We start from the raw sequence: 15,454 nt of genomic DNA, 5'->3' as shown, positions 1-15,454 counted from the left end.
AGTCGGGTCAAGGAATACAAAAAATACATTGTATTGAAGCCGTTATTAAGATTTACAAAACCGGATGTTGACACGCAATTACATTGTCAGTGCTATTTGCAGATCAATCAAGCTCAAATACGGGCACTCTTCTGCGCAGTGATCTCCCTTATTCTATAAGTGACTGGGGCATGCTGCATTTTCAACATTCGGCCAGACTGTTAGACAGTGTACAGGCTAGATTGCTCGTTCATTCCGTATCTAAATATTGAAAGTTCGTCTTAAATTTTAAAATGCATTAATCATACCAAATGTTCGCTAAATTCTAGCATCATTTTTTTCTCATGTTTTAATGCATAAAAATTTGAGCATAGCTGGATAGTTACGTTGCATATGGCAATGGTTGTCATTAAAATTCGGAAGTGTTTGTCGGATTACACATTTGCTTATGCTCATTTGAGAATAAACAAAACGTTTACAGTTGTGTGTAAATAATTCAACGAGTCTTTGTTAAAACGTTTAAAGTGATGAAAAAATGTTTTGACAATATTACGCATGAAGTGTACAATTTCAACGATGATTACACCGTTGCCATCATCAGTTCTAAGTAACTGGCCACGATTTTATCATGGAGGTGTACACCGTAGGATCTGATTATAATGGTACACGTGTAGGTTAAACAATAAATGCGTTTATAATTTATATAAACATTAACGGACAAGTGTAGTTCAGCAGCGGAAAAGTTTAATTTCCTAAATGGTTGTCCGTGGACAAGTATAGTTTTTTGAGATTTCGCCACCCCTGCCCCTGATTGTTCAGGTGAGGATTTAGGGTTGGTCTTTGTCCGCCGTCCGTCCACATTTGGTTTGAAAACATTCTAGCATTCACATTTCTCAAGCATTCTTTATCAAAGTATCTGAGAAGCTTTATTGCCACAAGATTTCTGTTAAGTTTGATAATGAGCAAACTCGCATAATAAACAACAAAATTACTGCCCTTTATAGATTGTCAAAATTTTCATTATATAATACAAAATCCCTGAAAACACTCTAAAAGGTCACAATTTTGTTTCAGATTTTATGAATCTTGGTCATAATATTTAATTTTGTAAACAAAGGTTTTTTTTTGGTCATGAGGGGTCAAAATGTTGGTCACCAGGTCAAATCTTACAAAAACCTAGCTAACACTCCATATGTCAGAGGTTTGGCTCAATAATGATGAAACTTGACCAGGATGTTTGTCTGGACAATATCTAGGTCAAGTTTGACTTTTGGTAAAGATTGAATGAACCGACTCCTCTCAGGTGAGCGAACGAGGGCCATCTTGGCCCTCTTGTTGTGTAATAAATATATTTTTATATTCTTTTAATCTGACATTAAACATTCATTATTGTAGTGTTACTTCATATCATTGATATATTGGCATTGTTTTGTGTCATATGAATGTTGTATTTCAAATTTGTTTACATATATTATGCTGAATTCTGGCTTTGTGATGGATTATCATAAAATCGTCTGTTTTCATATCACTGAAGAAAAATACATCTGGGGTCAAATATACAATGCTTTCTTAAATCAGAACTTAAGTCAGTAAATTGACATAGAAATATAATTTACTTTGGGAAATGTAATACCGTTTATTATACCCCCTGAAACGAAGTATTCAGTGTCCGCTCTCTAATTCAAGTAGTTTTCATCCGATCTTCACCAAACATGGTCAGATGTTGTATCTAGATGATGTCTAGGTCAAGTTCTAATATGGGTCATGTCGGGTTAAAAACTAGGTCACTTGGTCACTGAGTGCGTTTTAAACATTGAGCATGTTGTCCGCTCTCTAATTCAAGTAGTTTTCGTCCGATCTTTACCAAAAGTGGTCAGAAGTTGTATCTAGATGATGTCTAGGCCAAGTTCGAACATTGGTCATGGCAGGTCAAAAACTAGGTCACAGGGTCACTTAGTGCGTTTTAAACATTGCGCATGGTGTCCATTCTCTAATTCAAGTAGTTTACATCCGATCTTCACCACACTTGGTCAGAAGTTGTATCTAGATGATGTGTAGGTCATGTTCGAACATGGGCCATTCCGGGTCAAAAACTAGGTCAAGGGGTCACTTAGTGCATTTTAAAAATTGAGCATGGTGTCCGCTGTTTTTGTGAAGACAGCATGCAAAATATTCTGTGTCAATGCGGCATGTGGGGGTATTAGTCACATTTGTGACAAAGCTCTAGTTTTTAATCTGTTTTGAAGCTAGTTTGTTTATTTACTCAAGAAAAGTATTGAAAGAAAATAAACATTAAATGAATCAGCTGGAGACTGCAAAACTTATGTTTGTAAGAAATTTAACTTTTCACTTAGGCAATTCGTTAGTATGGCCTCCATTTTCCTACTAAAACATATATATGCTGGATGCTTGCTGATAAACTTCTTTGTCTCACTATTAGAATACCATAACCAATGCTGAAAAACTGCTGGCTGCTGCTGACGAATTAGCCCAAACTGGGGAATGTGACCCAAAGGAAATCTACAATGAAGCTCATGAATTGGAGGAAAGAATGTCTAGTTTCCTAGCTGCATTGGCAAGACGGAGGTCAGCTCTGGACATGACCGTCTCCTTCCACTCTCATGTGCATGCGGTAAGACTTGACTAAGACAGAATATTACACCTCAGAGATATTGGTCCTTCTATATCTATATGACTGGTTTCAGTCTGTAAAATGCGATAGAGAAACCTTAGAGTATATGGACCGGTCACTATTTTTTTGTATATGGACCATTCGGGGTTACACACCACTAAATGTGCACTGTGCTGAAGCGTTTTATTGAACAGAATTGACACTATTTCAGCTTTAACAAGAGTAAAAAAACAACAACTTAATTTAGAATAAACGACACGCTAACCTCAATGCCAACGTTAACAATATAGTTTATAGCAATAAAGTCGAAACAATATTCACTTCCATTTTCTTTTCGTCCATCCTTTTATCGAAACTTATTTTAAATCACACTTATTTTATTGTATTCCTATCGAAGTTTATATAATGCATTCGTTCGATGCCTTAAACAAAAAGGTAAAAAAACACGTCCGACATGTCCTTAACATCCAGAAAATTTAGCTCCAACTGGATTGTTTCTTCAGAGAAACTACGTCACGCGATATATGTCATCCTTTGCGCATTCAGTTGCATGAAAAACAAAAGTATGGATAGCCGGTATGTTATACACTGTACAATGATACAGGGGACACTCTTCGGTGTAATATAAGAAATAGTTAACTCCACTTTGGCCCCAATGACTTTATAGTGACCAAAACTATATATGGACCTCAGCTTACGGCTTCGGTCCATATACGGTTTGTGGCTGTCTGGCTGATCACTATAATGCCATAGGGACCTCAGTGGGGTTTACTTTTTCTTAAATAGTGTGATCTGCGCATATTTTAGGTTGTAATTTTTTATCCACAAATTAGCTATCTATTGGAGACTCAATTTAAATTGGCATCAGAATGGCAAAGAATTGGTTATTGTTTTAGTACACGACTGGAAGTAAAATAGAGAAAACCCCACTAAAGGCACTATGACATACTTGTGACTTGCCCGCAGGCCCCAAAATGCATATGGATGAAAGCCAAGGTTTAGGTCCATATACTGTTCAGGACTGCCTGACCTGTCAATATTTTGCCATTTGACCTGAATTTCTTTTTCTTATACACTACGCGACCCGTGATTTTTGCCTAATTAGCGAAGTCAAGGCGGGCATTTTGCTTTTTGGGTGTAAAATCACCGCGATTTCACGTGACTTGACACTTCAACGTTGCGCGAGAGCAAGATAATCTTCGCACTAAATCCCCTCAATGTTGTGGTGATTCGCTGCGATTCGCCGCAATTCGCCGTGATCGCAGTGGATATCGTTGACATCGATGATTCGCCAATTCATGCATATAAACCGAATCGTATAGATAACTGTATACATAACGCTTTTCTAATGTTCACAATTTTCAAATAATCCAACATAATTGCAACATCACTTACGAAAAATAATCTTAAACATTTATGTCGGTATTTTTTCAGAAGTGTAAAGAGTATAGTGCATAATGTGGAACACAGCTTTCATTGGATGTGCGTATTTAAATTTAGATCGAATGCAATACGATCTTACAAAAAAACGTTTTATTGCGTCATACGCCTTCATGTAAAAAACGTTTTCCTCCTGGAAATTGTGCTATTAATGCATAATATTATCAAAACATTTTTTCGACATGTAAAGCGTTGTAACAAATTAATATACAATTCAAAACAATTATACCATAAGTATTAATGTTCCGTTAAATTCCCAAATGAGAATAATAATTTATAATCCGAAACACACTTCCAATGTTTTAATGTTAACAGGACGTTAACAAATGCTTCCAATATAGCCATCATGTATATTTCCCGACAAAAGAGCACAAAAATTATGCGGCAATGTACAAGGTCAAGGTATAGAGTGTGCAAGTATTGATTTTGTATACAAACTGCGTAGCACAGAGAACATTGGATTCTGTTGATTTCGATTATATGTGTCTTTGGTATTTTTAAAACAGTTATATCGCCAACAATTTGATATTTCTTTTAAAGTTATATCAAATCAAACACACCGGATCCATATCGTTACTGATAGAAGTAAAACATATTACCTTGACTTGTATAGTTTTTTTGTTGTGAGAGACCATCTGAGTAAACGCCGAAAAATATATACAAACTGTTATTTTTTGTCAATGCCCTTTGATCCATTATCGCACTTAATTGGCAGCGCCATCTTGTTGTTTCTGTGATTGTCACATCTTTTCACAGTTTGAACACGTACAAAGAGTGCTAATTAGAGACTAGAATAAACACTATCACCCGCTGGACAGTACACAATAAATAATTAAATGTTGAGGGTTTTTTGTTTTGGATGTGAAAACCCAGAGAAATGCATGTACATTATACATCATCATATTTATTGAACTTTGCGCATGCTAAGTGCTACGTTGATATACTCGTTTTTTTCAGCAAAACAAACACAATGTTTAATGGCTTAAATATATAGGCAATGATGTAATAACAACATATTATATAACACAATATCATAATAACATGTACTTAAAAATAGAACAGTAATGTATTTCCGATTTCCGGCTTATCAAGCATTGTGAATGTATGTACAACGCTCAGAAAGTAACACGAGTAACACGAGTTATCCGCATTGGAGCCTGAAACAGAAAATGAATAAGTAAAGCATAATTTAGTCCAAATAATTAGACGTAATCTACCGAAATGATGTAATAACAACATATTATATAACACAATATCATAATAACATGTACTTAAAAATAGAACAGTAATGTATTTCCGATTTCCGGCTTATCAAGCATTGTGAATGTATGTACAACGCTCAGAAAGTAACACGAGTAACACGAGTTATCCGCATTGGAGCCTGAAACAGAAAATGAATAAGTAAAGCATAATTTAGTCCAAATAATTAGACGTAATCTACCGATTACATTTAAACTTTAAATGAAAGTGTTACTTAAACAATTTTCTGTGCCTTAAGGCGCGAATATTTTGCTTAACACTGTTAACAAAAGGGCTACAGGTTATAATTCTTATTGAAATGCAAAAATAAGTATTAACATAATTAACAACGTCAATAAACACACACGGTAAGATCAAAGTTTAAAAGGAAAACTTATATCATATTTCTCGTAAATTACCAAATTATTAGTTTCGTCTAAATCAAATACCATGTATAGAGAAACAAGGTATTTATAACCGACCTATGATGAAACACTATGCAACTTTCAATTTACACAGTGCTACGTTACACGTATATGGCAACAATATGGAATGTGCACAGTGGTAGTGTATTCGGGCCTGGAATATAATTGATTGTAAGTTTTAATAAACATTCTGCTTATGCAATTAGTTAAATAATGTTTACATGTTATGTTCAATAATTATTGCATGATCATTCTGCGCTGTTATATTAATTTGGAGCCGTTAAAGCTTCCGACATTACTTCATCAAGTTCATGTCGGAACAGGAGTATTTTAGCTAATACGCCCATTGTATAGAACAACAACAAAAGCTTAATTATTGCAATGTATAATGTAAGTGTATACATATATGTTACATGTAATGTAGTGTAACCCTCAACGTAAATCGCTTAAAAAGGGGAATCACAGCGGTTCGCGGTGATTTGCGGTGATTCGCGCTGATTGCGCAACAGCGAGATACATTGCGCGACGGTCGCCGAGTCATCACCCAAATTTTCTTGTCGCTCGGAAACACCGCGATTTGTTACGTTGCATCGATTGCGATGATGCGAGAATCGTAGCAAAAACCACGGGTCGCGTAGTGTATTGTACCAAACAATTTCATGTTGTGTATCAACCAGGTTAAAATCAAAGATTTAAGAAGCACACACCTTGACAGAAATTGTATAACGTTCAAAATAAGTACTAATTCAAAACATATTTATGGTAAATATATGGAAGAAATATGAAGTATAAATGGCTCAAAAAAATTAACAAATATTGATAACATTTTTTCCCAAATTTTTGATAACTGCGAATTTCAAATCAAATTACAATAAAGCTCTTCTGCATAGTGTAGCATGATAATAATAATCATCATGAAACAAAAACCATATGTATATCGTACCAGTCAGAATTGTAATCTAGTAAATGGGGCACCTGTTATCAACAGTTTTGTTTGGCTTTAATTTTCAGCTGACGTGCTGGCTGGAGGAGCTGCAGAGTGAGCTACAGAGTTCAGAGATAGCCGACAATGTGGAGGGGGCGGAGCAGCTGATTGCACAATTTAACCAGCAAAGGGACACCACTCTGGACGCTGCCATGAACACTGTTGGGGAGGGAGAGAACCTGCTGGAACAGCTCAGGTAGGTTACACTCATCTTACATACACACTTACATGCCTAAACGACATTTAAACAAGTGTTACTTATTGGAATCATTATCTTATTACACCCCCATTTCCATTGGTAATGGGGGCTATATAGGAGTCACTTTGTCGGTCGGTCTGTCGGTCTGTCCCATAATTTCATCCGATCTTCACCGAACTTGGTCACAAGTTGTATCTGGATGATGTATAGGTCAAGTTTGAATATGGGTCATGCCGGGTCAAAAACTAGGTCACGGGGTCACTTAGTGTGATTTAAACCAAAAGTTTGTCCGGACTTTAACTATGTCATTTATCGTTAGATTTTAAAATAACTTGGTACATTTGTTCACCATCATGGGACGGTGTGTCGCGTAAAAAAAGTACGTCGATATCTCCATGGTCAAGCAAGGTCACACTTGGAGTTCAAGGGTAAAATGCTTGTCCGCGCCATAACTTTATCATTTATTGTGAGATTTTAAATCATTTTGCAAATTTATTCACCATCATGGGACGGTGTGCCGCGCGAAAGAATTACGTCAATATCTCGAAGGTCAAGGTCACACTTTGAGTTCAAAGATAAAAAATGGCCATAAATGAGCTTGTCTGGGCAATAACTATGTGGTTCATTGTGAGATTTTAAAGTCTTGTGGCACAATTGTTCACCATCATTGGACGGTGTGTCACGCGAAAGAATTACGTCGTTATCTCCAAGGTCAAGGTCACACTTTGAGTTAAAAGGTCAAAAATGGCCATAAATGAGCTTGTCCGGGCCATAACTATGTCATTCATTGTGAGATTTTAAAATCATTTGGCATATTTGTTCACCATCATTGGACGGTGTGTCGCACGAAAGAATTACGTCAATATCTCCAAGGTCAAGGTCACACTTTGAGTTCAAAGGTCAAAAATGGCCATAAATGAGCTTGTCCGGGCCATAACTATGTCATTCATTGTGAGATTTTAAAATCATTTTTGGCATTTGTTCACCATTATTGGGCGGTTTGTCCCGCGAAACAATAACGTCGATATCTGCAACTTCAAGGTCACACTGTGAGTTCAAAGGTCAAAAATGGCCATAAATGATCTTGTCCGCGCCATAACTGTCATTTATTGTGAGATTTTAAAAATACCAGGTACATTTGTTCAAAATCATTGGACAGTGTTATGCGAAAGAATAATGTCGATAACTCCAAGGTTTAGGTCACACTCGGAGTTCAAAAGTAAAAAAATGGCCATAAATTTGGACGGCATGTCGTGCGAAAAAATTAAAGAGTTCAAAGGTCGAAATGGCCATAAATGATAATGGCATTATACAGTACACTCCACGCGTTTTCCCCAAAAAACGCGCTCCCACCGCGGGTTTTTTCTGCTAGCGAGTGTTCACGCGGCGTTGGAAGAGCGAGGTGAACTCGATAAAACGCTCGGCGTTACGCCGCGTTCGCTAATTCCCGCGGCGTGTATTACTTTAGGCTAGTCGGTAAATGCAGTCACCTTCCGTTCTTATCAGTGATCGCCGCGCAACGCCGCGTTAGCAGTGTGCTACTGGGCATGCCAAAAAATAAAAACATTGTTATAATAAATTGTTTAAATACTGTAGTACATGTATAAAAAGATAATTGTATAGAAAATTAATACGTATAAAAATTATGTTTTTTAATTCACAGGTACGTCTACAATATGAATTAGTCTAATATAATACATTTGACAAATTAATATTTAAATCATAACACATACGACACAAGAATAAATGTTCCGTAAAATTTCCAAATGAGAATAATAATTAGTAATCCGAAACACACTACGATTTTTAATTGTTAACACAACGTTTACAAATGCTTCCAATATACAGTCATGTATATTTCCCGACAAAAGCGCGCGAAAATTATGCTGCAATGTACAAGGTCAAGGTACAATGTATACTCCTGCAAAGCGTGCGTGTATTGATTTCGGTTAAAAGTTTCTTTGGTATTTATTAACTAAATTATATCGCGAATAAGTTGATATTTCCTCTAAAATAATTTCAAATCGAACACGCCGAATCTTTATCGTTACGGTATTTTAGTAGAGTAATTATTTTAACACTAATTGTACTGTAAACTGATTACAGAAGACATCTGGGCGGAACTGGATTTTAAGTGTTTGACGTTATGAAAACATGCAAAGCTTGTCTACTGACCTATTGTGTAGACTGCTGTATTCGGTGTTTTGACAAAAGGGATTAACATCCCTGTCACTCTGCCGATTTGGTCCATAATTACTGGTAAACATTGTTTAGAATGTCGACGCAACAAGAATACAACTGTGAATATTAAATGCAATTATCAACTCAATAGTTACCACCTTTTAGCAATCAATGGAATAACCTACAAACAAAGAGAAAATCAATGCATTAGCGAGCAGAGAATAGACTTTGTTCCGACAATTAAAACCATTCCTTATGCATTCGTTGAACGTGTTTACTTGAGTAAGTTATGCTTTTAGACAGGAAGCGGCTTTTCTTTGATTACGTCAAACTGTCAATTCACACAGATTTGCGAGATTTTTAGGGTCCTTGGTCATTTGTATACATGTTCATTATAGAAAATCACCTGCTAACATGAAAACTTTGGATTAAATTATCAAAATAAAAACAATGTTGCAAACTGTGTTTATATTAATTGGTAAGTATTAGTTAAAAGATGACGTTTTGTGTGTCGTAAATCAACGAGTTTTCTATACAACCACAACTACTTCTACAACCACGTCAGGATCGATCTATCTTGGTTGGTTTTTTTAATTGTAAATATTATACTACATGTACATGTATGTACTTGTAATAAATGTAATTTTATTTGAAAATCAGGAAGTCAAACAAAATTAAATTGATCGTTATCTCGTAAAACGCGGAGTTTCCCCCGCGTTGCCAACGCCGAGGGCCGCCGCGTCGGTTTATCAGTTTTGCCGATCGTTAACCGCCGCGTCCAAAATCATGCAAACGCCGCGTATAGCGGGATTTTCTTAATCTCCCTCCAGGTCGAAACCCGCGGAGTATGGAGGGAAATTGGGGAAAACGCATGGAGTGTACTGTAATTCTTCGAAATTGCCATAAATTTGATTCTCTTGTTTTGTGAAGACAGCATGCAAAATAGTCTGTGTCAATGCGGCATGTGGGGGTATACGTCACGTCTGTGACAAAGCTCTAGTTTATTATGACTTTGACTTATGTATTTAAAACAAATACGCACAATTTGTATTACTCTGACACTATCTGATATTAATCGAACCTAAAATATGTATATATAGGTTTTTTACCTTTGATATTACTGAAGTGTATTACCTAAACATTTTGACAAAAATGATTTGGAGCTTAAATTAAAAGTTAGGTTATTATATGACTGAGTGAAGACGAAATCCACAGAAACATAATAGCAGTAGATAGCCTGCCTATGTGTGTCCTTTTGGTGTGGGTATGGGAGAATGCTGTGTGCAGTGCTACAGCTAGGCATAAATGGAAGGGCCCTGCCCTTTGAAGCCCCTCCCTCCCCTTCAGAGGCCCCATCCCACCCTTTTATTTATATAAATATTTATGCCCCCCTTCGAAGAAGAGGGGGTATATTGCTTTGCTCATGTCGGTCGGTCTGTCGGTCGGTCCGTCCACCAGGTGGTTGTCAGACGATAACTCAAGAACGCTTGGGCCTAGGATCATGAAACTTCATAGGTACATTGATCATGACTTGCAGATGACCCCTATTGATTTTGAGGTCACTAGGTCAAAGGTCAAGGTCACGGTGACCCGAAATAGTAAAATGGTTTCCGGATGATAACTCAAGAACGCATACGCCTAGGATCATGAAACTTCATGGGTAGATTGATCATGACTAGCAGATGACCCCTATTGATTTTGAGGTCACTAGGTCAAAGGTTAAGGTCACGGTGACCCAAAATAGTAAAATGGTTTCCGGATGATAACTCAAGTACGCATACGCCTAGGATCATGAAACTTCATGGGTAGATTGATCATGACTCGCAGATGACCCCTATTAATTTTTAGGTCACTAGGTCAAAGGTCAAGGTCACGGTGACCCGAAATAGTAAAATGGTTTTCGGATGATAACTCAAGAACGCATACGCCTAGGATCATGAAACTTCATAGGTAGATTGATCATGACTCGCAGATGACCCCTATTGATTTTGAGGTCACAAGGTCAAAGGTCAAGGTCACGGTGACCCGAAATAGTAAAATGATTTTCGGATGATAACTCAAGAAGGCTTTTGCCTAGGATCATGACACTTCATAGGTACATTGATCGTGACTCGCAGATGACCCCTATTGATTTTCAGGTCACTAGGTCAAAGGTCAAGGTCACAGTGACAAAAATCGTATTCACACAATGGCTGCCACTACAACGGACAGCCCATATGGGGGGCATGCATGTTTTACAAACAGCCCTTGTTTGTTTTAGTTTTTGACAAATCATATTTGATAAATCTCTTATTACATTGTAATGAATGTATTCCTCATTGTATACATTTTATTTGCATAGTTTAATAATAAAAGGAATAATATATTCTAATAATTATTAATAACATAAGAATTAATATGCAACAGGGAGAATTCCAGATACGCCTGGGCGCTTGAAAGTGCCCTTTTGACAAAATACTGCGCGTCAAAAGTAACCTTTTTGTCAAAATAGCCCCTCTCCCAGCCTTTTTGTCAAAATAGCCCCTCTCCCAGCCTTTTTGTCAAAATAGCCCCTCTCCCAGCCTTTTTGTCAAAATAGCCCCTCTCCCAGCCTTTTTTTCAAAAAAGCCCCTCTCCCAGCCTTTTTGTCAAAATAGCCCCTCTCCCAGCCTTTTTCAAATCCTAGCTGGAGCACTGGGATGTGTGTATGTGTTTGAGTGAATTTTGTCAGAATTTTGCTATTGTGTCTGGGAGTACAGGGGTTTTTCAGCACTGTCTGCGCCTCCGGAAAACGGAGGCGTTCCCAAAGCAAACGGACCCGATCCCAAACCGAAATAATTGCAAAAAATCTCAATTTCCAAAAAAAAACAAATAAACTTTTTTTTTTTTTTTTGAAAGAAGTGTCTTATGACTTATGATTATTAGATTATTAATGTCCAGCTGATGTGTATCATTCCAACAAGCACTGCTGTTTAGCGAGGATTCAGCACCATGAACCTGCTGTGCTCCCCATTACGCAGCACATTCACACAAACCAAACTTACTCATCTGATGCTTACCTGCATTGAAGGTCTAGATCTGAATGACAAAACATTGGAGGAGTTGTGTTGATGCTTTCAAAAACAGAAAGCAGAGAAAAATTATGCTGTAACTTGTGTGACAAACCAGTGTTTGTTTTGGTAAAAAATATCTGCTATAAGTTTTTGACTGTACAGTTCTTATCTCAGAGTGTAACTGAAACACAAAATTGCAGTACTTGAATAAACGTTGATCATTCCAAATATTGCATGTGTTTATATAAAGAAGACAAAATAACAAATAAAAACAAATTTATTTGTTAAACCACTGACTTATTTAAGCATGATAAATTCACAATGTTTTCCCAAAATGAGCCGTTTCATCGAAGCAAAAATTCCCAAAATGGACAATTTTGTCGATAAAAAATTCCCAATTTGGTCAGACTCCTTTTCCCAAAATAGGCACAAAAAACCCTGGAGTACAAGTCTGCGGCTTATTACAAAAGGAAGGGATTAATACAGAAAAAAATCAGGAAGTGGATGAAGAAGGATAAAGAAGGGAATGATATGAATTAAAAAGATGCATACGAAAATAAGAAAACAAGGCTTGAAAAGTTAATGGAATAAATGAAGACACAGAATTAAAGATGAGATGCAAACAAACAAAATGCAAAGAGGTGAACAAAAGAGATGAGATAAAGATCAAACAAAGATGAAGCAAACAGATGAAAAAATAGATGAAATGAAGAGATTAAACAAAGAATTGTAGATAAAACTAGTAACAAAAAGGGAAGAAAAAAAGATGAAGAGAATGCTACCACTGGAATGGAAGGAGCTTGAAGTCATTTCAAGCTCTCAGCGCATGCATTGCATTTAAATGTCATATATTAATGACCTGTCTTGGAGTTTTGTGTAGCAAGGTTTGCATCAAAGATGCATGTGAAACATAGCTATTATGCTACTACTTTACAATTAAACATTTATTTATATGCACAATTATCTTTTTGATAAAGAGTCCTATACAACATTATAGGTCCAATTTTTAGAAAGTGAAATTTTTGTATGTTGGGAGGGCCAAATTTTCATATTTCGAAACATTAATTCTGAATAATAAATTAGCAACAAATTAAATATGCTTAAGGTTTCAACTTCTGCGATCATAAACATATTGATGTACAGCTTATGAATTCCGATTGTATTACTATTATACCAACCTGATTTTGTCAACCTCAGTAATTAGTTTCTCCCAGTTGATAAGACATTAATACTCAAAACTAGTGGTAGCAGAACTATGCATTAGTTAAAAACAACAACAACTCAGTGCAAGATTTATCACCATGTGGAGATTCCAATAAAAATCAAAGTGCTGAAGGCACTGAAGTTGTTTGCTGTTGTCTTCCTTAATGCGCATTGCACTGGCTAATCAGTGTGCACAGGCTAATCTTATTTAACGTGCATTAAGCCCCGTTTTCCCTGAAAGCAGCCAATATGTACAGATTTCAATGATAAATACTAGACTGGCCAATGTCGACTTACAAGCTGGTATATAAACTCACTGCTAGAGGATATATACACTCACTGCTAGAGCAGAATCATTTGTCGTCTGCTGCAGACAGGCAGCGGTAATCATCCCTTGCAGAGTGAGTTGTGGTTCTTACCGTACTTAAGGCTTCTAAGCACATACTCATTTGCAAAATATGCTCTGTAAATTTAGCTGGCCGCTAACGCGACCAACTAAAAAATACTGGTATGTGATGTTTGAATGCATCATCAAGTTTGTTCTTTAATGTATTATTGTTCACCTATGTATTAGCTATGTTTCTTGATATTTGTTAAATGTGAATTGAACTCCCTTTGTTTGTAGTAATTTTAATATGTTTTTGGCTTTCAGAAACATCCACTGGTGTTATCTGACTAAATCGTGATAAAACATCAGTGGGCAAGTGCTTGTTAAACATAATATTGCAGCAATCATTCAATTATTACTGGTTCAGCGTCTGGCATTTATAACCCTTATCCCACTCAGGAGCAAAGTGAAATAGCTATGTGCAAACAGCATAAAACCAGAACAGCCTGCGAGTAACTCCCAGTCTGTTCAGGTTTTATACTGTTTACTGCTCATCAGTAACTAAGGGTCGTAAATGAAGCCTTTGAAATTTGAATCTAGTAAGAAAGGTCTTTAATTAAATTTAACTTTCTGTGGGACTACAAATGCGTCAAAATACGTTTCTTAGTGGTTAAGGGTTAATTGAGCCAATATTTAGACTTTGTGGAGTCATCTGTAATTTATAAACAAATGATTTAACTTTGAAGAAGCAGTTTGGATTTGGATTCTGAAAGTATAAATAATAATATTTTTTAACTTAAAGAAAATCAGTTTTAGATATCTTACTGTGAGATCAAACAAATGTAAGACTGTCTTTGCTAATTAAAAGTAGAACTTATTGAGCTTCCCTGTCAAACATTTTATTATTAATTTCATTGAACACATTTTCCAAAGAGAAGACTTGATTTCTCGGGAATCAATTCATGTTAAAGTTTCTGACTGGAATTGTTAATTTTTGTTTGATTATAAGATGGTTTCAAGAATGGTATATTTCCATTTTCATGTTTAAATATCTGCTTTTAGCTCACTCTTACTCAAGGTAAGCTTTTGTTACATCCTTGGGTCTTTGTGCGTGGTCAGTCATCAACATTGTAACACTTTAGAGGCCACATTTTTTGTCAAATCTTTATGCAAGACGGGGAGGAGATTCGTCCCATTAATATTTTGCTGTAGTTCTTAACTGAGAAATGTGGGATCAAAAACCAAGCATTTGTTCAAATTACAGAAAAAGGTTGTGAACACTCTAGAGGTCACATTTATTGCCCAATCTTCATGAAACTTGGTCAGAACATTTGTTCCAATAATATGGGCTAAGTTTGAAACCGGGTCTCTTGGGATAAAAAATTAGGTAAAAAGGTCAAATGAAAGAAAAGCCTATGAACATCCTGTGTCACATTGATTGCCCTATTTACATCAAATTCGGTTATAACATTTGTCTTAAACTTATCTAGGCTCGGTTTTAAGGTTGGTCACATGGGGTTAAAAACTAGGTCACTTCATCAAATTAAAGAAATAAGCTTGTAAACACTCTAGAGACAATATTTCAGGACTTGGTGCAGTTCGGACCTGGTATCCAATGGTATCAAAAAATATGTCTTTGGATCAAATGTACTGTGAAACCATTTATTTTCGACAGCACAAAATTTCGTCATTTTTATAAAAATGACGATTTCGTCAGCACTTAAATTCGCCGATTTCTGATTTTGAATTTTAAAAAAAATGCGTCAGTCAATATCCGATTTGTGTGTAATACATATTCGCGATCAATCGCA

General features: G+C 36.3%; 1 protein-coding gene across 1 annotated transcript in view; it reads left to right on the top strand.

Annotated features, from left to right (window-relative positions):
* Positions 1–15,454, top strand: part of LOC127848151 (triple functional domain protein-like) — a 336,129-nt gene that overhangs the window by 58,063 nt on the left and 262,612 nt on the right. The window contains 2 exon segments of the mRNA XM_052380451.1: positions 2,420–2,611; positions 6,727–6,896. Of these exon segments, the coding sequence (XP_052236411.1) occupies positions 2,420–2,611; positions 6,727–6,896 (362 nt within the window).

This window comes from Dreissena polymorpha, chromosome 10, assembly GCF_020536995.1.
Source record: "Dreissena polymorpha isolate Duluth1 chromosome 10, UMN_Dpol_1.0, whole genome shotgun sequence".
NCBI classification, from domain to species: Eukaryota; Metazoa; Mollusca; class Bivalvia; order Myida; family Dreissenidae; genus Dreissena; species Dreissena polymorpha.
This window is presented reverse-complemented; position numbering and strand designations above follow the sequence as displayed.